Source organism: Uranotaenia lowii, chromosome 2 (assembly GCF_029784155.1).
Source record: "Uranotaenia lowii strain MFRU-FL chromosome 2, ASM2978415v1, whole genome shotgun sequence".
Taxonomy (NCBI): Eukaryota; Metazoa; Arthropoda; class Insecta; order Diptera; family Culicidae; genus Uranotaenia; species Uranotaenia lowii.
Window position 1 is genome coordinate 251964885 of NC_073692.1, and position 24832 is coordinate 251989716.

Sequence of the window (24832 nt, forward strand, 5' to 3'; positions counted from 1 at the left end):
GCAAAAATCATTTTTTTATTATTCTCAGCCTGCAATTGATATTCAGATCCTAAATATTTTGTATTTCTTACGTACCACTAATATGCTTACTAATCCAAGAGAGAATTGAAATAAAAGTGACAATACAGAAAAATGCCTAAATTTTTTAAACAATTTCCGAGCCGCTGCTATTATTTCGAACACCACTGTATATGACATAACGAGCACCGAGGCATAATGAGCACCGGGGCATAATGGGCATCGGGGCATAATGAGCACTGGGGCATAATGAGCATATAAACAATGGGGTATAATGAGCATATAAACAATGGGGCATAATGAGCATATAAACAATGGGGCATAATGAGCATATAAACAACGGGGCATTATGAGCATATAAACAATGGGGTATAATGAGCATATAAACAATGGGGCATAATGAGCATATAAACAATGGGGTATAATGAGCATATAAACAATGGGGCATAATGAGCATATAAACAATGGGGCATAATGAGCATATAAACAACGCGGCATTATGAGCATATAAACAATGGGGTATAATGAGCATATAAACTATGGGGCATAATGAGCATATAAACAATGGGGTATAATGAGCATATAAACAATGGGGTATAATGAGCATATAAACAATGGGGCATAATGAGCATATAAACAATGGGGTATAATGAGCATATAAACAATGGGGCATAATGAGCATATAAACAATGGGGCATAATGAGCATATAAACAACGGGGCATAATGAGCATATAAACAACGGGGCATTATGAGCATATAAACATCGGGGTATAATGAGCATCGGGGCATAATGAGCACTGGGGCATAATGAGCACTGGAGCATAATGAGCACTGGGGCATAATGAGCACTGGGGCATAATGAGCACTGGGGCATAATGAGCACTGTGCGTAACAAGCACCGGGGCATAACGAGCACCCGGGTTATAACGAGCACTTCTCTTTTATACAAAAGTATGCATTTACTTGAATAAATTTTTATGAAGAATACTTTTGTACTTCCCTATAGTATTAATTTTTCACATCTTTACAGAAATATTTAACCCTTCGTTTCATGATTTTTTGAATGCGGCTTTTATGAAATGCGGCTCCCGCCAGCTAAGTCCAAGATGGCAGCCCCATCGCGGGATAGGGACTTTAGGCTAACAACCTACTGCTCCTGATATCTTGTATTGTTACAGAAACTGAGAGAAGAAATAACCGAATTGGAACTTTGGCAACGACTTTTGCAGAGCAAACTCGACGACCTCACCGAAAGCTCCAAGGCAGCAGGTCTCAAAATCAATGTCGGAAAGACCAAGTCGATGGAAATCAATACAATAAATCCTTCCAATTTCGTGGTAGCTGGACAACAGGTTGAGACAGTGGAGTGCTTCCAGTATCTTGGTAGCCAGATTACGCCTGATGGTGGTACCAAGAAGGACATCGAAACCCGGATCAGAAAAGCCCGATTTGCGTTTGCGAGTCTCCGAAACATCTGGCGGTCACGCCAGATCTCTCTACGAACTAAGATCCGAATCTTCAACTCAAACGTCAAATCCGTATTGCTGTACGGGTGTGAAACTTGGTGCACATATGCGGTGACGACGCGAAAACTGCAAGTTTTTGTGAATCGCTGCCTGCGGAACATCATCCGCGCTTGGTGGCCTGGCAACTGGATCTCAAACGTTGAACTTCATCGCCGGTGTCATCAAAAGGCGCTAGAAATCGAGATTCGGGAACGTAAGTGGAGATGGATTGGGCACACGCTGCGAAGAGATGAAAACGAGATTTGCAGAGAGGCGCTTGACTGGAATCCAGATGGGCATCGAAGAAGAGGCAGGCCCAAAAGCTCGTGGCGGCGAAGTCTTGCCGCTGAAATCCGCACAGTTGACGAGAACCTTGGCTGGCAGCAAGTGAAGACGCTGGCTCCGGATCGCCAGCAGTGGAGATCTTTTATCTCAGCCCTATGCGCCGGTCAATCGGCGCTGGACCCTTAGGTAGGTAGGTTCATGATTTTTTATTTTTCCCTAAAAATCACTTTAAACATTTCAAAATGATGTGCAGATCAAGAAAAAAAAAATTAAAATAAAATACGAATTTTCCGTTTTTCCATACATAAATTGTTGCAAATTTGTTACTTTATGAAACGAAGGGTTAAACAAAAACATCTATGTTCTCAAGTGACGAAAAGTGTTTTCAAGCACCAGGAAACAAGCTTTTATGATCTTTGAATCATCTTGATCTATAATGTACGCACTGCAACATGCTATATACATTGTTTCTCAATTTTTACCATCATTAATTTTTTGGTTTTTCACTAAAATCAATTTTAAAACGCATTTTTACTTTAATTTGTTGACTCAGAGCGAACAGAGCCCAATTAATCGGGGCACGATGAGCGTTTTCTGCTGTATCATCTAGCACTGAATTCAACTCGATGTAGCCAACTGAATGATAGAGCTACAGCATCACCGTGTAACGATGTTACAAATGAGATAAATTTCATGTTCAACTCCCGAGATCGGTAAATGAGAGAAACGCAATTACTTGTGTAGAGCTTTGGGGAACAACATTTTAACGTCATCAGCGCCTCTAGCGGTCGGTTTCCGAACCGACCATTTTTGATCGGTCGTGAAGCAGTGCACATCGGCTCTGACCCTACCAAAAGTCCAAGAACCGATTTGTAAAATAAAAAAGAAAATTTTTAAAAAGAAAAACATACACCAGTGTGTGTGGGGGCAATGATCGGGTTTTAGAATTTGGTTGATATCTTGACCGACCCAAAAGTTGAACTTCCTTTCTCTAGTTGATCGGTGGATGAGGCAGACGTAGTTATCTGCAGTGTTAACTCTTAACGATATAGAGAGCCGACCAACACGTTGTTGTGAGTAGCATTAAGCTGACCTATGTAGTATTCGATGCTAAATTGAGTTTGATTTACAGTGGAGATCAGTTGCGGTCGTATTATAATAACGTCAATATTATAATATTATTTTGGGTACGTCAAGCTAGGCCCAGTGCGGGAGTTTTCAAGTTTTCTCCGTAAGTAAAAAAAATACACGCTGATTAGTCCAAAAAAAGGTCAATAAAACCCTATATGACATATTACAGTTTCAAAGGAAAACTGGTGCTTATACGATACAACCTCAAGCACCCAAGACAAATCGTTACAGGGTTCAGGTAAAATAATTTTGGTTCGATATTAAAATCTACGATGTGCTAAAATGAAAAAATTTCACTTGAAGGACAAATCCTTCAAGTGAAGGTGTTTGTTCAGGGTAGGTGAACGGGGCCGCGAAAGTCTACGCCGCCTCATTAAGAGAGTCCCTTGGACCAAGAGCACCTACGGGCCATAGGAGGTCAATCCGCATCCTCCCGGTTCACGAGGCCGGTCGTCAATTGCCGGACGTGTGCCGAATTAGAACCCACATCAAGACTCGCGCGAGCAACAGGCTAAGTGTCAAATTAGCCGCCGACGAATTAGGGAGAATTCGAATTCAGCCGCCTTCAAGTGCACCAACATAGCCGGGACACCAAGCGCGCCATCGATTGCGACGGAGCAGTAGCCGCCGAGAGAGGATTCTTCATTGCCGCAGAGAACAAGCAGGTCAGATCTACCAATTACCTAGGGTAAATGATCTTGAGCGGAACTAGACAAAATCTGATCTTGAGCGGAACCATTTATTTTTCCTAAGATATGTAGCATTTGAGTTTGTTTAACGTATTTGTTGTTAAATTATTATCTGCGTGTACCTGTCATCTTCATCATTTGAGTAAACTTTACAATTGATGGCTAAAATATTCGTTGCGTGTACCTGTCATCATCGTCCAGCAGCTGAAAATAATAACAAGACGAAATTAACAATTAGTCATCATCCTGGTCGCCATCGCATTTTTCCGTCGATTTTGCGCGAGTGTGCTGCTATTTCCCGTGAGTTCGGCTGTTCCCCGGAAGATATAAACGGTGCAGTTTTCCAGAGCGAGGCCAAACCTTGTGGCACAGGAAGCCGTTCCCTTGGAAGGTTAGTTGTTGTTGCTGTTGATCAACGGACACGATCCAACTTTGCCATTCTAATCCCAATAGCACTGCAAAGATTCTTCGGGAGTTAAAGTTGGATGAACCAGCAGAAGAACCAGCGATCGAAGGAATCCACAGGGCCAAAAGGATCGTGCGAAAGGGTCGGATTGTGGTAAATACTAGTTAATTAGCCTGTAAACAACATACCACATACGAGCCACTTTTCCAGAGAGCCGACATAATTAGATGACTGTTATTGGGTGAAGCCACACCTTTCGGACGAGCAAATAGAAACTGGTAAGATTGGAGTTCCAGCATAGTAGTGCACAGGCTAAAACTTTGTTTACCATAGGCATACGAGCGTGAGCATACCAGCCTGAAGAGCAAAGCCTCAACCACTCCCAGGCCCCAAATAGGGTGAGTACGACAGATGATTAAAAGAAGGCAAAGTTGGTGACGAATGTTTATTTAAGGGTCTTTTTCCGGAGCTGAAAATTGTGTCGTCCGAGGACTAGTGCCGTCTTCTCCCGGAAGCTGAAGCTGCTGCCGGTGGTGCTCAACTCCTGGTCATCTGATGACATTGAGGTCGCTGCAAGTAAGAAAAGGTGAAGAAGAATAAGAAACATGTAAGTACTAGCGCTAGTCAGAAGATAAAGAAGAAGCTTAAGTAAAGCAAGAAGAAAATAAGAAGCAGGCAAGCAGGAAGAAGAAGCAGCAGTACAGAAGGAAGAAGAGAAGAGGCGGAATGGAAGAAGAAGAGTAGAAGCAGAATGGAAGAAGAACGGTAGAAGCAGAATGGAAGAAGAAAAAGAGGATGATGATGAGCGGGAGGAGAAGAAGAAGGAGATTGAAAGAAAGTATGCGGTCTGAAAGAATAAGAAAACAATGATTAGAAATAGAAAATAAGCAACAAATTTGTTTTGGTTTTGTTTTGTGGCGTAGTTTTTTGTATGTTTTGGTGATTTGTGTTTCCTCCCCCATTGCTAGCCGGGAGAGAAGCAAAAGAACTTCAACATTGGCGCCCAACTTAAAAACCCATGAAATAATGCTACCGCATAATTATTTTAAGATTTTTGGATTGTTGATTTTAGTCTAGTCTTAAGATTTATGTTTTGTTTTGGTGATTTATGCTAAGTTTTGTTATTTGTGGATTTGATATTATTTGTTCTCGCTCATCAATACCCACAAAAAGTTAACTGATTTAGACTTAGCATTTATTTTTAATTTTAAAAGGAAAATTAACTCATTTTTGATGAAAAATTTTCCTAGAAGGCTCTCTTAACAATCAAAATGATTCGACTCGAAGAAATTGGTTAATATCATCGAGTAACGATTCCAGCTATGACACAGAACAACCTCTATCTGTGTACTACAACGCTCAACGCGCCCAAAACACCGTTTGCCGATCGGGAAAAATCGTGCCACCCACGAGTGCAGTTAGCAAGTTCATTTCTTGCCATCGCCTCGTATTACTCCAGCTATGACCATTACCACAGGTAGTCAACAAAGGTAGTACGTTATCATCAACACACGCATCGCGGAAACCTAAAACGACACCGAACCGGATTAGAGCTGATATGCGTCTTCACCGAAGGGATGAGGCCTCCCCGTCGCGGAAGCACGTAACATTCGCTGCTCAACATCTCCACGAGTCACTGCAGCATGAGTACCCTGACAACGTAGGAGAAAACCGGAAGCAGAATAGTGGTGAGGCAGAAGTTAACTGGGACATGCTCCTCAGTAAAAGGAGGCCAATGTTTGGACGACCAAACCACACTACCGATCAAGTCCATTTTGGCGATTTCTCGTCAATTTTCGTTCGAGCGTCAACATGTGCACTGTTGTACACTCAACGACCTCGAATTGCGACAACAATGCCACCATAGGCCTACTTGATGGCTTGCCGTTAGTAAGATCGAGAGAAACTTACCGTGCTAAAGCGCGCTTGCACGCCGTTACTGGATCGTGACAAACCAGACAGCCCACAGGCTCTCCCGTTTGCCAGAGCGAGAGAAACTGGTCGTATTATGCCGCGCGCTGATACGCCGTTGCCAGAACGAGACAAACTGTGCAAAACAGCTATGAACAACCAGTGAAACTACCATCCTGTTGACAATTCCCACAAATCGAGCAATATCCGTTAGCCGATCGTGACAAATCGAGCGCAGCTGGTGAGCATACCGTACTAGTGTCATCGTATCCAATCATGTCATTTTAGTCCCAAATTAATGTCGTTTCGTCAATATGTTACAGTGTAATCTGAGGATCGTCATGAAATCACCGATCAAAAGTAACGCGAATTGGGAGCGCGGTAAAACTCCTCTTCTGGGCTCATGGCGAGGTTGGTTGGTAATGCTTCCTTACTCAGCTCACTGTAACTATTTTAACCATCACCAAAACAGTCTGATTTTAATTCGTTCAATGTTAGCAATAAGTTGAACGTTTTTTCTGTTAATTTATTTTAATTTGTTAGATCTAAGCCTTTTGTTTTTAACGGTTTGTGATCTGATGTTAATGTACCATTGTCACGTGATTTAGACTTAGAGATAAAACGCACATAGGGACCTGTTTTTTTGCCAAACCTGGTTGGCGTATTGTTATGTTTTATTGTGAAATGTTAGGGTAATATAACATTTGAGATCTGGCGGGCTATAGGCCTGCGTTATTTGTGATTTGTGGTGCACGTTGTTGTCCGTGCGGAGGTCTGCTCCATCTTGGTTGCCTTGTGCGTCTCTAGTCAGCTTCCTGTGATATAAGAAGTTTTTATAAATTTTTCATGAGCTCCTAGCCGTCGCTCATGAAAAATTTTTCCGTGACAATGGGGTTGTGTAGCATTTGAGTTTGTTTAACGTATTTGTTGTTAAATTATTATCTGCGTGTACCTGTCATCTTCATCATTTGAGTAAACTTTACAATTGATGGCTAAAATATTCGTTGCGTGTACCTGTCATCATCGTCCAGCAGCTGAAAATAATAACAAGACGAAATTAACAATTAGTCATCATCCTGGTCGCCATCGCATTTTTCCGTCGATTTTGCGCGAGTGTGCTGCTATTTCCCGTGAGTTCGGCTGTTCCCCGGAAGATATAAACGGTGCAGTTTTCCAGAGCGAGGCCAAACCTTGTGGCACAGGAAGCCGTTCCCTTGGAAGGTTAGTTGTTGTTGCTGTTGATCAACGGACACGATCCAACTTTGCCATTCTAATCCCAATAGCACTGCAAAGATTCTTCGGGAGTTAAAGTTGGATGAACCAGCAGAAGAACCAGCGATCGAAGGAATCCACAGGGCCAAAAGGATCGTGCGAAAGGGTCGGATTGTGGTAAATACTAGTTAATTAGCCTGTAAACAACATACCACATACGAGCCACTTTTCCAGAGAGCCGACATAATTAGATGACTGTTATTGGGTGAAGCCACACCTTTCGGACGAGCAAATAGAAACTGGTAAGATTGGAGTTCCAGCATAGTAGTGCACAGGCTAAAACTTTGTTTACCATAGGCATACGAGCGTGAGCATACCAGCCTGAAGAGCAAAGCCTCAACCACTCCCAGGCCCCAAATAGGGTGAGTACGACAGATGATTAAAAGAAGGCAAAGTTGGTGACGAATGTTTATTTAAGGGTCTTTTTCCGGAGCTGAAAATTGTGTCGTCCGAGGACTAGTGCCGTCTTCTCCCGGAAGCTGAAGCTGCTGCCGGTGGTGCTCAACTCCTGGTCATCTGATGACATTGAGGTCGCTGCAAGTAAGAAAAGGTGAAGAAGAATAAGAAACATGTAAGTACTAGCGCTAGTCAGAAGATAAAGAAGAAGCTTAAGTAAAGCAAGAAGAAAATAAGAAGCAGGCAAGCAGGAAGAAGAAGCAGCAGTACAGAAGGAAGAAGAGAAGAGGCGGAATGGAAGAAGAAGAGTAGAAGCAGAATGGAAGAAGAACGGTAGAAGCAGAATGGAAGAAGAAAAAGAGGATGATGATGAGCGGGAGGAGAAGAAGAAGGAGATTGAAAGAAAGTATGCGGTCTGAAAGAATAAGAAAACAATGATTAGAAATAGAAAATAAGCAACAAATTTGTTTTGGTTTTGTTTTGTGGCGTAGTTTTTTGTATGTTTTGGTGATTTGTGTTTCCTCCCCCATTGCTAGCCGGGAGAGAAGCAAAAGAACTTCAACAGATATAGGCAATGATTGTTTATGAATCTTATCAAAATGTTGAAAAAACACTTTTTCAAAATCTTTTCAAACAAGCATTAACATTTTTGCTAAAGTTTATTAACTGAAATAATGTTATTAGAAGATTTAAAAACATACGCATTTCTGCTGCAATTTTCATCATTCTACGCTGACTTTGAACGTCAATTTATGTAACCCTTGGCCGTTATAAACTGATTCTTAATGACTAAAATGGTAGAAAAATTCTTAAAGAAGTATTATTCGAGTTTTAGTAACAAGTTTTCTATCAAAATATCAATAAATCGCGTAGCTTTTAAAAGTAAAATATGATCTTGAGTGGAACCATCTTTGATCTTGAGCGGAACTACTAGCTTCCGAAATATACCGCTAGGTGCGCTGTCTTATGCCTAATGTCTCACACGTGATTTTAACCCCTGAATATATGCAGCACCTTTGTATTTTCCTTATTATATCAGCTTTAGGGAAAGAAAAGATGTATAATTAAATTCGAATAGAACAAAAATTAATAAATTAGTGTCATAGCGTACCAAGCTAGGCACACAAAAAGTTTAAATTTTTGGGGTACAAGAAAGGTGTTTTTGATTCTTTCTTTCAGAGGGTCGATGGGAAGGAGGAGGAAGGCTTTCGTACATATTTTTTTGGCATAATTCGAGAACTAATGAAGCCGATAAAGTTAAGTCATTATTTCAGAATAAGAATCAATCTTCATTGCCATTACTATTCGTACTTTAAGAAGTAGCTTTCATTTGAAGAGGTTGTTTAATATGTTCAAATTCCAATTGAAAACGATATTCTACCTAATAAACTAAAATTTAAATTGTTTTTAACACACATTCCTTCAGTTTTACAAAGTGTAGCAAAGCACACCGGGTTAGCTATTTTATAATACTCCACGATTCAATTGGTGGCCCGGTATTTAAACTCAATCCAATTCCCTTGTGTTTGATTTTACTTTTGAGCACGAACTGGAAGTCGGTTTGAGAAATGATTGTTTCATCAATTGAGCTAAATAAATAATGTTTCCATAAATTTTAAATATAAATTAATTTAATCTTGATTCATAAGAAACTGGAATTTATAATAAACTTTATTCTTTGAATGAGTTGCTTAGAGCAAGATTGCCGAAATCACAGAAAAATCTGTTTTTCACAGAATTTCGAGGAAACTTTCATTACAGATTTCACAGAATTTTTGAACTTTGATCGGATTTCCATAATTATAATTTTTTTTGGTCAATATTAAATTTAGTTTTCTTACTTTGAATTAGAAAGGTATGAAAAGATTCTCAACTTAAACTGATTTTTCCCAACTAAAATTTAAAAATGATCCATTTTATCATGAATTTCCAATGTAATTGAAGGATTTAAGGGAATGAGAAATGACAAAAAATCAGTTTTTTTCTCAAAAACATTGATTTAGAGCAATGTACAGTTTTTTTTTTGGAAAATCTGTAATTAAAAGCATCTTCTTATGTATTTCTGACTCTGTCGTTACCTTCAAAAGTCGTTCGGGTCAATATAACCCTAAGCGATTCAAAGCATCTTAATCATAATTACAACATACTGAGGAACTGACGTTTTTGAGAGACCAAATATGATCTATGAAAATGTTAGTCAAATTAACGACAAAAAACTAAAATTTAAGTTTGAAATATCAATTCATTAAGAAATGAGATACAGCGATGCAAAGACAAAATTGGATGTCTTTGTTTTGAGTTATATTTTTTTTCTACCGGAAAATTCAGAATAGCGGTCAAAAATTCTTTGGACCCCCACATATTTATACATCGTCGGATAGATGTATCTTAACAATTCTAGAAATTAAAAAAGCACCCAAATACTGCAAAGTTGTCAGAAATTATAACCAATTTAAAAATAAAATTGTTTTTTGGGACTTTTTTCATTCGGAGCCAACTACAGACAACCTAGTAGAACAAATTCACTTTCTATTAAAATATTTAGAAACTAGAAAAAATAACCTACACAATGAATTCAATATCATAAAAATCGGTCAACATTTGCGGCCACGGGAATAACAACAAGTTACAAGTCAAATTTCCCCGAAACGCAGATTTTGCGAACAGCTTTGGAAGGTTAAGCAAGCAATAAATTTGAACGGATATTTTGAGAACAACTTTGGAACGCTAAGTTCCCTTTTTTACGTAAAAACATTGATTTTTTAACTTTAAAATCTTCAAAAATGAAATTTAATTGAAGTTTCACATTTACACAAGTATTAGGAATGAGAGCTATAAAAGATGTTGACAGAAGAAAATGGTTCCGCTCAAGATCATATTTTAGTTCCGCTCAAGATCAGCGTGGTTCCGCTCAAGATCAGAATTCTTACTCCAGTAAAACAGCTCTAGAGTTATTAGGATTTACTCTAGAATATTCTAAAAATCATCATTAGAAAGCAGAAACCAAGATCTATCCGCTGAACTGAAATTTTTTTTGTTCGGATATAACCCACAGCCATACCGCTTGATCAACTGTTTCGAGTTGCGTTGAATTGAGCCATTTAGTTCCGCTCAAGATCATTTACCCTATCTCTTTGATATCGAACTATTCTACGCCCCGCTGGGGGAACATATTTAATTGAACCGAATCGAACCAAATGCAAGCACCTAGGGTAGAAATCCCTAAAATTGGGCCGTGGGCTAAAACTTTGAAATCGTGAAACGAAGGTTAGGAGTTCGATTGAGGGTTTTGCATTCGAAATTAAGTACTTGGGCCCCATTGGTTCTTTGATTTCGGGTTGGGACTGAATTGATGTGTCGTGGAGCGATCAGTGGGAGTAGATTACTCAAATCATCAGAGACCCGCCTTGGGGAGTCTCGCCGGGCATATCATAGCACGCTTCTCCACATGCAACGGTGATTTCTCGCATTTGCTTGGCGCAAAGTGGAGTAGTTTAACTGAATATTTACCCCCGTTTCGTGACCCGTTACATTTGGCGCCCAACTCCAGGGAATATTGGACATTTTGGGGAACTGTTACTATTATACATTTTGGTTCTTTTTATAATTTTGGTTTTTTTTAATATTATATTTGATTTTTCTAGTTATTCGTATTAGTTTATCTTTTTCCGTTTTTCCACATATAATTGAAATAAAATTGAAGCTTGATGCTAGCTCGGAAAGTAGGAGTTGTTTTTAGACATTCCGTTATTATTTCTGGTTTACAGTTATTTTTAAATTACGTTTGTTTATTATTATTATTTTTTTTTTTTAATTTTGTTAATTATTTTTTTTTAAGTATTTATTTTTCCCATTTTTCACTTTGTAGATTGTAAGTTAGAATTGAATTAAAGTGAATCGAACAGTGAAGGTTTCTTTGGAATTTGGAATATTTATTAATTTAACATTGGTTGATTAGTTGAAAGATTGGAGACGCCAACGTAAATTGAGCTAAGGAACCCGTTATAGCCTACAGAAATGGCCTTTGCAACTAACCAAGTTGGTCTAGGGTCTTATATAAACCCAGATGACCTCCTCCCAGACGAGATTGAATATGAATTAAAACTACGATGTTTAGATGCATCCCACCTTTCAATGGAGATGCAAAGAAAAGTTTTGAGAGATGCCCAATTAGATGAAATTGTAAATCCAAGACTATTGAAGTCAAAAAAAATCGATTACACAAGAGTTGACAGTTATTCAAATAAAATTAACGACGATCAGACAAGAGTATGAAATTTACGGGGCGAGTACGAAATTACTGTCAAGGTTATTCCATGTCAAGTTACGAGTGTTACGTTCAAGTGCCGTGAATAATTATGAAGTAGAAGAAAGACAAGAGTTACTTGAAGAGATCGAAACTATAGCGGGTATGATGAATATTTCGCAGGAAGAACGCGTTCAAAGAGAACCTTCTAGAAGAGCTGGGTCAACGGATGTAAGTAGAGTGAGTTTCCGCGACCATGCATTCGATTTTCCACCTCCCCCAAGTGTACCTCGGTCATCGGAAATTGGAGCGGCAACAGGGCTACGTTATACAGGCACGATACCGAAAACAACACGACAAAGACAACAAGACCTTCAAAGAAACTTGTCAGAACAGCATAGAGGTGAGGAAGGTTTACAGAAGGAAAACCCACCTAAATCGACAGCACGACGACGAGATGCAGAGGAGGAAGGTAATCCGGCAGACATCGAAAAGGATCGAGATGTAAGACCAGAAAGAACGAAGGATATTGACAATCGGTTAGAAATGAATGCAGAAAACAGCCTTAAAGGGAATGATGGATCAGAAAGTCCGGCAACACCACTAATTGGAGAGGAAACCATTCTTAGAGCAGAAATCAGTAGAATGGTAGAAAACGTCCTAGCAACACAAATGGAAGGATTGGTGATGAAAATTATACAAAATGTACACGCTTACCAAGAACGAACGGGAAAAAAACCGACACGTACATTTAGTAATCAGCTAAAGAGTCAGGAAGAACAAGCTGGCGTAATAGAGAGACCTAATTCAGTGGCAAGTCAAATTCATGAGTATGAGGAGAACCCCGATCCATGGAAGCATCTTCATGAAAAGTTCGACCAAAATAGTCAAGGAAGGCAATCTTGGTGGGAACGAAATAGTAGAGTCGACGGAAATCTAGCACATATCCAACAGAACAGCAGATTGCAACAATCAAAAATCGAAAATTTGGGTACGAAACAAATATCAGATCAAAACATCAGACAATGGCAGAATTCTCACCAACGATCGAGACTTTTGAATGAGGCATACAGCCATCAATTTAAATACCCGAACTTAGAATTGAAAGCTCAACGAGAAACAGATTCGGTACGGCAAACGGAAAACCTACGGAACTCAGGAGAGCAGTTGGGAAACTACCGAAGCGATGAGCATGGACTATCCAACTTCTGGAATGTCAGGAATAACCCAGAACCAGTACCAGGAAACGAATATGATGCGGGCGACATGTTCAGAGGTACATGGTCTGGACAGATGAGAAGTGTGGAAAGAATCCCGATAAACAAGTGGCAAATTCGATTCAGTGGTGATCCAAGGGGCATGACAGTTGAAGAATTTGTGAAGCGTGTAGAAGTTCTTGCAAGAAATAACCGAATTTCAGATCAAGAACTTCTCAGTAAAGCGAACTTCTTGTTCAAAGCTGAATCGATTGCCGAAACTTGGTATTACACATTCAGTGAAAAGTTCACGTCTTGGCACTCGTTGAAACACCATTTAAAAGTGCGATTCGAAGTCCCTAACAAGGACAAAGTGATCGACAGGCAAATAAGAGACCGGAAACAAATGCCGAATGAAACTTTTGTAGCATTTTTAGGAGAGATTGAAAGACTGAACCAGCAAATGTCTCGACCCATGGACCCCAAAATAAAATTGGAGATTCTTCTAGAAAATATGCGGGACTGGTATCGGCCACATTTGGCATTCATCAACCTGGAAAACTTGGAAATAGAAACACTAAGTAGCTTGTGCTATGACCTGGATAAATCAGTTTATAGATCATATGTGATGAGAAATCGTGGATTTGGAATTAATAATATTGAAGAAGAATATTATGGAGAAGAAGAATATAGGAATTACACAACGGAAGAAGAAATAAATGCAATAAGCAGAGAAAATCAAGTAAGACCATCAAGAACGGATGGTGTAAGGAATCGTGGGAATGATAATGGAAGCACAAGGTTCTGTTGGAACTGTCGCCGGTTTGACCATTTCTGGAGGCAGTGTACTCAAAGTAAAAGGATTTTTTGTCACGTTTGCGGAAGAAGAGATGTGATAGCCTCAAATTGTCCAGAAAAACATAGATCATTGGAACAAAAAAACGCACCAATGGAAGGGAACTAGGGAGAAACCTTTCCAAAACGTTTGAACAATCTCCCGAAGCAAAATTCTACGATAAGTTCAGTGAAGTATTGGAAATTAACGTTCAGGAAAACAAGTGCCCACATATTAAAGTGAAAGTGTTAGGTTCGATAGTAGAAGGACTCCTAGACTCGGGAGCAGCAGCAAGTATTTTAAGTGATGCCAAATTGTTAGAAAAGCATAACTTTCTTACAAGACCAACAAAGTTAAAAATAAAAACAGCTGACGGTACCGCACATGACTGTGTAATGTCAATTTGTATACCGTACACGTTTAGAGGAACAACCAAAGTGATTCCAACGCTTTACGTCCCTGAAATTGCAAAAACATTGATTTTGGGAAATGATTTTTGGAAAGCATTTAATATCTCTCCGGCGGTTCAGGAAAACGGACATTGGCAACGATTAGAAGTTAATCAAGAAGATGATATATCTACAAATATAATCGAACATGATTTCGGGAATGCAAATACAGAAATAAATCTGATTTTGGAACCGGACAATAACATAGAGTGGAAATCGAAGGTGGAGGAAGACAACAGTTTAGATTTGCCTGCAGTGGAAACTCCAGTATCAGTTGATTTAGAGAAGATTAAAACAGAACATGTGTTGACTTCAGACGAACACAAACAACTACAACAAGTGATAAAATTGTTAAAAGGAACGGGGAAACTAGGGAGAACGCATCTTATGGAACATAGAATAGATATTATAGAAGGAGAAAAACCGAAGAAACCACCCCGATATCGTTTGTCGCCAGCAATTCAGAAAGAAATGGAAAAGGAAATTGAAAGAATGAAGGAGCTAGATGTCATTGAGGAATCAACATCAGATTGGTGCAATCCACTACTTCCAGTGAAAAAATCATCAGGAGAATGGAGATTATGCTTGGATTGCCGAAAAATAAATGAGGTGACCAAAAAAGAGGCATACCCATTTCCGGATATGCAAGTTATTCTAGGACGAATCGAGAAGGCGACTTATTTTTCTATCATAGATTTGTCGAAAGCTTACTGGCAAATCCCTCTGGCAATGGAAAGTAGAGATTTCACGTCGTTTAGAGCAGGAAAACATCTTTACAGGTTCAAAGTAATGCCCTTTGGACTCTCTGGAGCCCCCATCAGTCAGACAAAGCTGATGAATCAAACATTGGGATATGATTTAGAACCCAGGGTGTTTGTGTATTTGGATGACATTGTAGTCACATCCGACACGTTTGAGGATCATTTAAAGCTTCTGGAAATAATTGCCGAAAGACTAAATAAAGCCAATCTGTCAATAAGTGTTGAAAAATCGAAATTTTGCCAAAAGAAGGTAGCATATTTGGGATACGTGCTATCAGAACAAGGTGTGTCAATCGACAGTTCGAAATTGGAACCGATATTGAATTACCCCTCACCGACTACGTCACCGAAACTCTAAGTACCCGGTCTGGTTCAACAGACAAATCATGAGCTTAAAGAATCGGAAACAAAAAGCACACAAAATTTACAAAAAACACAATACTAATGAAAATTTAGCATCGTATTTGAACTTATGCGATCAACTGAACTTGGTCATTAGCAATGCACTTGAAGAATATAATGAGAAAACTGAGCTTGAAATAAAGACTTGTCCAAAGAAATTTTTCAACTACGTGAAAACGAAGTTGAAATCTGGGAATTTTCCGTCAAGAATGCACCTTGACGAACATGTCGGTGATAACTCGGAGCAAATTTGCAATCTTTTTGCAAATTTCTTTCAAGAAATTTATACGACATTTAATGAAGAAGATCGTGATCGCGATTATTTTTCATTTTTCCCAGAATTCTCAAGGGACATTAGCATTAATCAAGTTCATGTGCAGGATATTCTGCAAGGACTAAAAAATCTAGACGCTTCGAAAGGTCCAGGACCAGACGGGATACCTCCTGTATTCATGAAAAGTTTGGCAATGGAACTGACAGCTCCATTGTTTTGGCTTTTCAATATGTCATTGGAATCAGGAAATTTTCCTAAAATTTGGAAAAGCTCATTTTTAGTGCCTATTTTCAAATCTGGTCGAAAGTCTGACATTCGAAATTATCGCGGGATAGCCATTATCTCTTGCATTCCCAAGCTTTTTGAAGCAATTATAAACGAAAAATTATTTTCCCAAATTAAGAACCGAATAACTGACAGGCAACATGGCTTTTTCAAAGGCCGTTCAACCTCAACTAATTTAATTGAATTTATAGACTTTTCATTGAATGCAATGGATAATGGCAACCATGTGGAAGCTCTTTATACAGACTTTAGTAAGGCATTTGATCGCATAGACATACCAATGCTTCTTTTCAAATGACAAAAAATTGGAATAAAATCTAAACTCCTGAAATGGCTTGAATCATACCTGACGAATCGCCAACAAATAATAAATTTCAATGGAAAGAAATCGCTCCCTATTCAAGTCACTTCAGGAGTTCCGCAAGGATCTCATTTAGGACCTCTACTTTTCATACTTTATGTAAACGACATTTCCTTTATTCTCAAAAATCTTAAAATGCTCATTTATGCCGACGACATGAAGCTCTATTTGGAAATAAGAAATGAAGAAGACATCAGCATATTCCAGAATGAAATTCACATTTTCTACCAGTGGTGCAAAAAAAGCCTTCTGAAGCTCAATGTAAAAAAATGCAATTTAATATCATTTAGCAGAAGGAAGTCAGGAGGTTGATGGGAATGGTGGGTTTTTATAAACATTTCATAGCAAATTACAGCACAGTCCTAGCCCCCATTACAGACTTACTAAAAAAATCGAAAATCAAATTACTTTGGACTCAAGAAGCTGAGAAGGCGTTCAATGAGATAAAAAGTATACTTACTTCACCACCTATTCTGGCAAATCCAAATTTCGATCTTCCCTTCATCATCGAATCCGATGCATCAACAGTAGCAGCGGGGGCAGTGTTGGTTCAAATCCAGGATGGAACCAGACGACCAATTGCATACTTCTCCAAAAAGTTTTCTTCGACCCAACAAAAATATTCGGCGACCGAAAGGGAATGCTTGGCGGTGATATTGGCCATCGAAAAATTTCGTCATTATGTCGAAGGCACAAACTTTACGGTAGTCACGGATGCACAGTCGTTGAAATGGCTAAACCAAGTCAGCATAGAAGGCAACTCCGCCAGATTGGTTCGCTGGGCACTGAAATTGCAGCAACATAACATAACCCTGGAATACCGGAAAGGCAAATTCAATGTTATAGCTGATGCATTATCAAGAGGTGTAAATGAGGTCGATATACTTACAGCGGATTTAGATCACGAAAACTTGAAGAAAGAGGTCATCCAAAATCCCGCGAAATATAAAGACTTCAAGGTTGTGCGGGGAAACGTCTTCAAATATGTGTCGTCAAACGATCCAATGGACTCATACTTTGTCTGGAAGCTTGTGCCACCCAGATCAGACCGCTTGAGTATTATGGAAGAAGAACACAATAATTCACACTTTGGGTACATTAAAACCTTGAGGAAAATTCAGGAACGATACTACTGGCAAGGAATGTCCGTTGAAATTAAAAGATTTTGTAAGGGTTGTGACACGTGTAAAACGTCTAAGCATCCCACTGCACCACGTGTCCCACCAATTGGGCGGCAGAAATTAGCTAGCATGCCTTGGCAAGTAATCTCAATAGACTTTATGGGTCCATTTCCTCGATCGAAAAATGGGAATACTGTGTTGATGGTGATCACGGATCACTTTTCAAAATTTGTAATTATCCAACCACTTCGTGAAGCCAAAACAACAGCAGTTGTAACATTTGTGGAATCCATGATTTTCCTTTTGTTTGGGGTCCCAGAAATCCTCATATCGGATAACGGACCACAATTCAGATCCGCCTTGTTCGCGTCATTAATGAAAAAATATAGAGTCAACCATTGGAAGAATGCTAGTTATCACCCCGCCAATAATCCCACGGAGAGGGTGAATAAAGTCATTGTTGCGGCAATTCGTTCATATCTGAAGAATGGAGATCAAAGATATTGGGATGAAAACTTACAGAAGATTGCAATGGCAATAAGGACAGCAGTCCACGAATCAACGGAATTCACGCCATACTTTGTAAATTATGGCAGAAATTATATAAGCTCGGGGGAAGAATATTCTAGGATAAGAGAAACAACGGGAGATTTAAAATACGACCCGAAAGAATTGAATGAAGAAATGCGCAACATATTTGAAAAAGTTAAAATTAATCTAAAAAAAGCTTATGAAAGATATGGTAAATATTACAACCTCCGTTCGAAAGCAAAGCTACCGGAATTCCGCATCGGAGAAACCGTTTTAAAGAAAAGTTATTTACTGTCAAATAAATTAAAGGGCTTTAACTCAAAACTAGCAGATGCTTACTCGTTGGCAAAAATCGTTTCCAAATTAGGGTCAAATTGTTATGAGCTTGAAGACTTGAACGGAAATAGATTGGGAGTTTTCAGATCAGCTGATCTTAAAAGCAGGTGATATTTGTATATGTGTAAGCCAGAAAATAAAGAAAATAATGATTCAGGCATAAAAATTAGATATGACAGACAAAACTTAGGAAAATCTTCCTCATGCCTATCCACTCATCAAATGATCCGGAGTAATAACTAAGTTATTGAGATGGTCAAGTACTTGAAGAAGGAAGGTAGTGCGAGTCTGTGAGAGGCCACAGATGATGACCAGATAAAGTGGAAAGAGGAAAATTTGTCCAAGAATTGAAAGTCTATCTTAGTAAAATTTCAAAATGGAGAAACAGAGAATATGATTGCAAAGGAAAAAAAAATGATTTTAATTCTCAGCTATAAGTCAGGTCAATGACCCCGTATGAAAAAGAAGAAAAGTTAATTTTTTTTGCCTTCATTGCTTTAAATTTTAAATTAACGAGTGGAAGTTAAAGTTGTTAATGAATAAGTAAACAAAATATTATGAAATAGTTTAAAACGTAAATTTTACAAAATCATGTAAGTTTAGCAAATACAATTTTGTCTCTGAATTGGCTAAGTTTTCTCCAAACCGCCATTTTGATTCGAACATCGGAAATGAAAAAAAATAAATGATGTTGGTAAAATTAATTTTTAAGATTGTGGATAAATAGTGTTAGAAAACATGTTGCTGGTATTGCGTACTTTCAACTAGGATACACAAAATCTAGCATTAGTACAAAAAAAAATTAATATTGCCAAAGATGATTGGCGAGACATACATTATTTGTCAGCCATTTTGGAAAATCGGAACCACATGTTAAACTTTGGAAACCATATACATTAATGTATCATAAAAATCACAGAATCGATTCATTTTAACTTCACTTAAATTTCAAGGAAATAATTAACTAAAAGACAACTGAAAAATAAATGTTTCATGCTACAAAGATCCCGGACCTAAATCAAAATGCGGTTACATTCGTAGATATTCGCGACAATACTACCTAAAGGTTGGAATAGAAATAAGGTCAAGCCAGTTTGTGGAGAGTACAGTTAGAGAATTGAAAGACCTGTTCAAGATACAGGGTGGGAAAGATAACCTAGGTACTGAATCCATAAGCAGAATTGCATAAATTAGGGATTAGTTTATGGGTGGGACATCTACTCATTTGTTTTGTGGCCGATACAGTTGTGTAGAAAAACGTGACGAAATCAGTAGCATTCGGGCCGTCGGTTGACTTAGAACGATCAATACTGAAACGCCAATCCCAGTAACAGCGATCTCTGTGCAGTTTAGGTTCTACAAAAAAAAACTAAAATGAAACTTAGTGAAAAGTAAAAGTTCGAAGTGGTAAGAAACCCAAAGAAGAGTTTAACCATTGAACAGCATCAATCAGCTACATCTCAGGAAAAAGCATGTGGAAAAAACGGTTAAAATGCTTCCGACTTAGTCCCCATGATATCGAGTGATGTGAATTCTATGCGGATGATACAAAAAGAAGAACAGAAAGTAAATCACAGTAGTCCCAGTGCAACGGAAAAAATAAATTGGAAGAGGTGTATCATAAAATCAACAGCAGGATAGAAAGAAGATTAATTACATACGAAAGACGAAAAGAAAAAACAAATGTAAGTAATAAAACCCATTATTATATTGATAAAAGATGATTCTAGTAGACAGGGGTTGGGTATAGAAATTTTGTTCAATTGAACCAAGAAAAAAAAATATGTAAAATATTTTTTTTGTATTTGAGATGGGGGTAATGTAACGATGTTACAAATGAGATAAATTTCATGTTCAACTCTCGAGATCGGTAAATGAGAGAAACGCAATTACCCAGACAGGAAAAATCGCCCGAAATCGGCCCGATTTTTGTCCGTACATCTGCTCGATCGGTCCGAAATCGTATAAGAAATCGGGCCGAATTTAGTAGAAAATCGTGCGAAAATGAAACACTTTTTCGGGCGACGATAAGTTTTTTCAACCAGTTCGAGCAGATCAAATGTCAAAACAAGCGGACCGTTTTCCAACCAAATCTGAATGGTTTTCGAACCGTTTCTGGGCCGATTGCCATCGTCCCTCCGAAATAAAGGACCGATTTCGGGCCGAAACCGAACGGTTTTTCGAACCGTTTCTGGGCCGATTGCCATAGCGTCCATCCGAAAAAACGGCCCGATTTCCGACCGAAACCCAATGATTTTTCGAACCGTTTCCGGGCCGATTGCCAAGCGTCCACCCGAAAAAAAAGAATCGATTTCGGACCGAAACCGAACGGTTTTTTGAGCCGTTTCTGGACCGATTAGCATGGTTGCCATTCATTTAGGTTTTTCGGTTTGTTTACAAAAAGCTAGAGACTTTAATTTCATTTGTTTTTTATTTTTCCGTTTTTTTCTTCTAATTTATTTTTTGTTACCTCTTCTGCTACAAGACATTGCGATGTCTGGCGCAAGCTTCTTCTTGTTAGGCAATTCGTCCATTTTCAGGTATTGATTAAATCCTTGGGATGACAACTACATCATGCGAAATCCATCTTCGGGGTACAATGTTGTGAAGAGATGGCTTGAAGGTTGTTCGAGTTTTCCAAACTTGACGCGAATTCGCCATCATCAGAAGGCAACATGAAAAGAAATACAAAAAGACAAGAGAAAAAAGGAAAAGCAAAATAGGATGTTAGTTCATATCATCTATCAATATATAATAAGAAGCCAGCTCCAACTTATAATAAATCTAACTTAAATAACGTGATTGATATCGTCTACTTATAAACAGAACAGGAAATTGATGAAGTGGGATTGAAAACTTGAAAATAATTATTGAACCTGTAATTTTTACGCTGTAATTTGTTTTGAACGGTAAAACTACGACAAATGTCATGCTCCTTTTTGTTACAGGACATTTGTTGTAAAATCAAATCATTTTTTATTTAATATTGTAATTGTGCTTTATTGATTTAACGTCAGCCCATCGATATAAAATCATAGTTAGGGTCAAGGAAATACAATTCGATAGTAACAAGTGAATTAATTACACACAACGAAAAAAATCTGTAAAATCACATCACATGTGATGTAAATAAAAAGAAGCATCATATATGACGGAATTTTCAGTGCTAGTTGGAAATTACACGCCATTAAAATTTTGCAACGTGTAAAATAAAAGTGATGTAAAATTTTGCAACGTGTAAAATCAAAATGATGTAAATTATAAAATCACTGAATACTGGAATAAAAACTTTCCAATTGGAATTTATTTTATTTAATTTATCGTTAATATGATTCAATAATGGAATTTTCTTATTTCCTAATAAAAAATAAAATCTTTCTATAATTAATATAATTCATTTTATTAAACGGCAAAATTTTTTATGTCACAAATTTTGTTTGTCTTTAGGAGTTACATCCATACTTTTCTTTTCTTCCCCGAAGTACCGGATCCTAAATTTAATAACGTGGAGCCACTTCCAGATCCGCATCAAAGATCTCCAGCAACCAGCAAGATCGATAAACTCACGGGAGAACTGCTCAAATAAAATATTATTAAATATTATATATGGTGCACGACTTGACTTAACAATGACATTTGTGTGTGCCTGTTTTTGACAGTCTGTATTTTTACATGACATTAACGCGTTCAGTGTTTTAAAATATTCATTGAATATTAATTCAATGTCCTATAACATTCCATGTCGTGTAATTTTAAGAAATTTCTATCTCAGTGCTGTTAAGAATTCTGTGTGACCAGAAAAAAGTTGTAAAATTACATCACATATGATGTAAATAAAAAAAACATCACATATGACGGAATTTTCAGTGCGAGTTGAATATTACACGCCTGTAAACATCTACAGGCGTGTGGAATTTGAAAGACATGTAAATATCAATGACGTGTAATATTCAATTCGCACTGAAAATTCCATCATATGTGATGCTTCTTTTTATTTACATCATATGTGATGTAAATTTCCATCAAATAATCGCGTTCCGTGTCAAGTAATATTTATGCCATTAGAATTCAGTGCTGTTAAGGATTCAATCTTGTTTTAGTCTGTAAATTTACATTAATAAATCGCGTTCTATGTCATGTAACATTAAAGATTTCCAATTTCAGTGTTGTTAAGGATTCAGATTTTTTTTCTGTGTAGTTCTAGTCTGTACTATTCTATTACTCTCTAAAAAATTATTCTAAAGAGAAAGCTGACTTAAATGAAGAGATAGTGTTTTCTGTCTGATAGGTAGTGCTAAATCAAAACGATTTTTTTTCCATTACTTGTTGAATTGTTTTAAAGGCAACAACTTTCAGTTACACGTAATTATCAATATTTTTTTGTGTTTATAGATTGGATTCACAAGAATTAAAATTTAAATCTTGAAAAAGATCAGTTTAGTAAGTAAATAGTAAATAATTGTGACAACGGTACTCACCTTGCTTTCCTTTTGAAGTATAACACCGAAAATTGATGAAAAGTAATCCAAGTGAAGCCACCACCTCTGAGCGTGCCTGGGATCCGGATCTGGATACCGTACCGTGTGGACATTTCCTTGGAATTCGATGGATCGATGTTTTCTATGGGGACGATAACGGGTTAGAAAATTATTTTGATAAAACTTGATTATTTAGAACTCAATCAATCAAACATTTCCGAAATTTGTTTCTTGAATTGATCCACAAGAATTAAAATTTCAATCATGAAAAAGATCATTTTAATAAGTACATAGTAAATAATTGTGACATTGCTTCCCTTTTGAAGGATCACACCGAAAACTGATTAAAAGTAATCCAAGGGAAGCCACCCACCTTAGAGCGTGTCCGGGATCCGGATCCGGATACGATGTCCGGGATAGCATTCCACCAGAGCCTGTACAGTGTGGACATTTCTTTGGAAGCTTTGTTTGCATGGTTCGATCCCGAATAGCCAAGATCGTGGTATAAATATGACAAAACAATGATTTTGAATTTAACAATAAACTTCATAATAATTTCAAAATATTTATCAACCAATTTTTATGATGAAATTACCATGATTTTTAAAGTCACCGTGAAGTATATCGTTTATTCAAAATATTTCATGGTGCCAAATATGTCAGAAACACGAACACTGTACGGTATCCCAGTGATATTCTTGTGATTTTTATTGTTACAGTGTACTTGATGGTGAAATAAAAATCCAAACCACGCGAAAATTGGTAAATTTACTCATTTACATTTTTCCGTGTAGCGAAAATTTTTCTCGCTCCATAAACGTCACTTTCTTTCGGAGGTTGTGGCTGTTATTTTCGCGGTCGGAATCAGCTAATCCGTACTAAATCCGAAATCAAGCAGACCGGATTCGGAAATGAAAATGATGGCTCAGCTGTGTAAGTATACTTTTTTTATATATTGATTAATTTGTAGGATAACTTTGCAAAAACTTATTTCCAGGGTCGGCAAGAAGATGGCTCAAGCTCCGCCGATATGTTGCAATTTATCCGTAGTGCAGATAGTTTGCTGATAGCCTTTGGAAAGAGGATAGTTTTTTTTTAAACAATTTCAAAAACTTGAAAAATAAAAATGAAACACAAATGAACGAGTTTATTTTATTTAGGAAATATGAATTTAAAATGAAAAACAACTGAAAACAATAATATAAAACCGTGGAATTTCACGGTCCTGGAATTATGATAAATTGTGAATTAATATTGATGTTCACGATCGTTGAACCATTGAAATTCAAGGGAAAACTATGAAATTCACAGTTTCTTTGTAAAAAGTGGAAGCTGAAATAACCATTCGCTTCATAGTTTTTCGATTTGAAATGTATGGAGAAAAGTTGATTTTTTTATTGTTAAGTTGCTTAACAACCCCCTTTTTTCATGGTAAATTTTGCTAGAACCATAAATTTCACTGTTTAAAAATATGAATTTTAAAGTCCATTCATGGTTTCATGTACCATGATTCGCATAGTTTCAACCATAAAATTCATGGTTGCGTGAAAATGAAATTCATGGTGTTTTCATAATGTTTTTCTATTCGGGATGTTTTCTATGGGGACAACTAAGGGTTAGAAAATGATATAAATAAAACTTGATTATTTAGAATTCAATCAATCAAACATACCTCGCTTTTTATTAAATTATCGCCGGACAATGGCTTCTTCTACATACCGCTAAAAGCATTTCTGAAAAGAAACAGCGGAAACGGCAGAAACAGAACTGCGACCAAATTTCACAACACAATTCACAACAATCACGCACCAAAACGAAACACGCACCCATATTGCTGCGATTGAAAACTGCCTGTGTTTCGTTTTGTTCATGCAGCACTGCGATAAATATCGTCTGTTTTCGAGCAATCGAGCAGGCGGATGGAAATCGAGCCGATAACCGAC

The 24832-nt window shown here is 37.7% G+C and overlaps 1 protein-coding gene and 2 long non-coding RNA genes across 4 annotated transcripts; 2 read left to right on the forward strand and 1 right to left on the reverse strand.

Annotated features, from left to right (window-relative positions):
* Positions 1-3799: 3799 nt before the first annotated feature.
* Positions 3800-5483, forward strand: LOC129747195 (uncharacterized). The gene is made up of 5 exons (XR_008737455.1): positions 3800-4020; positions 4083-4188; positions 4246-4313; positions 4369-4433; positions 4490-5483. It is a non-coding gene; the product is annotated as an uncharacterized LOC129747195 (long non-coding RNA).
* Positions 5484-6932: 1449 nt separating this feature from the next.
* On the forward strand, positions 6933-8149 carry LOC129747196 (uncharacterized). The gene is made up of 5 exons (XR_008737457.1): positions 6933-7167; positions 7230-7335; positions 7393-7460; positions 7516-7580; positions 7637-8149. It is a non-coding gene; the product is annotated as an uncharacterized LOC129747196 (long non-coding RNA).
* Positions 8150-20856: 12707 nt separating this feature from the next.
* LOC129744009 (uncharacterized) lies at positions 20857-23372 on the reverse strand. 2 transcript variants are annotated; one of them, XR_008736774.1, is made up of 3 exons: positions 23263-23372; positions 22890-23031; positions 20857-21053 (listed from the first exon to the last, which is right to left on the reverse strand). XR_008736774.1 is itself a non-coding variant. In XM_055736301.1 (3 exons), the coding sequence occupies exons 1-3, from the start codon at positions 23361-23363 to the stop codon at positions 21836-21838; spliced, it is 393 nt and encodes a 130-aa protein (XP_055592276.1). In that variant the 5' UTR covers positions 23364-23366; the 3' UTR covers positions 21824-21835. The 2 variants fall into 2 exon arrangements, 1 of the variants encoding a protein (XP_055592276.1); XM_055736301.1 differs by lacking the exon at positions 20857-21053 and adding an exon at positions 21824-21985 and having other exon boundaries at positions 23263-23366.
* Positions 23373-24832: the final 1460 nt, after the last annotated feature.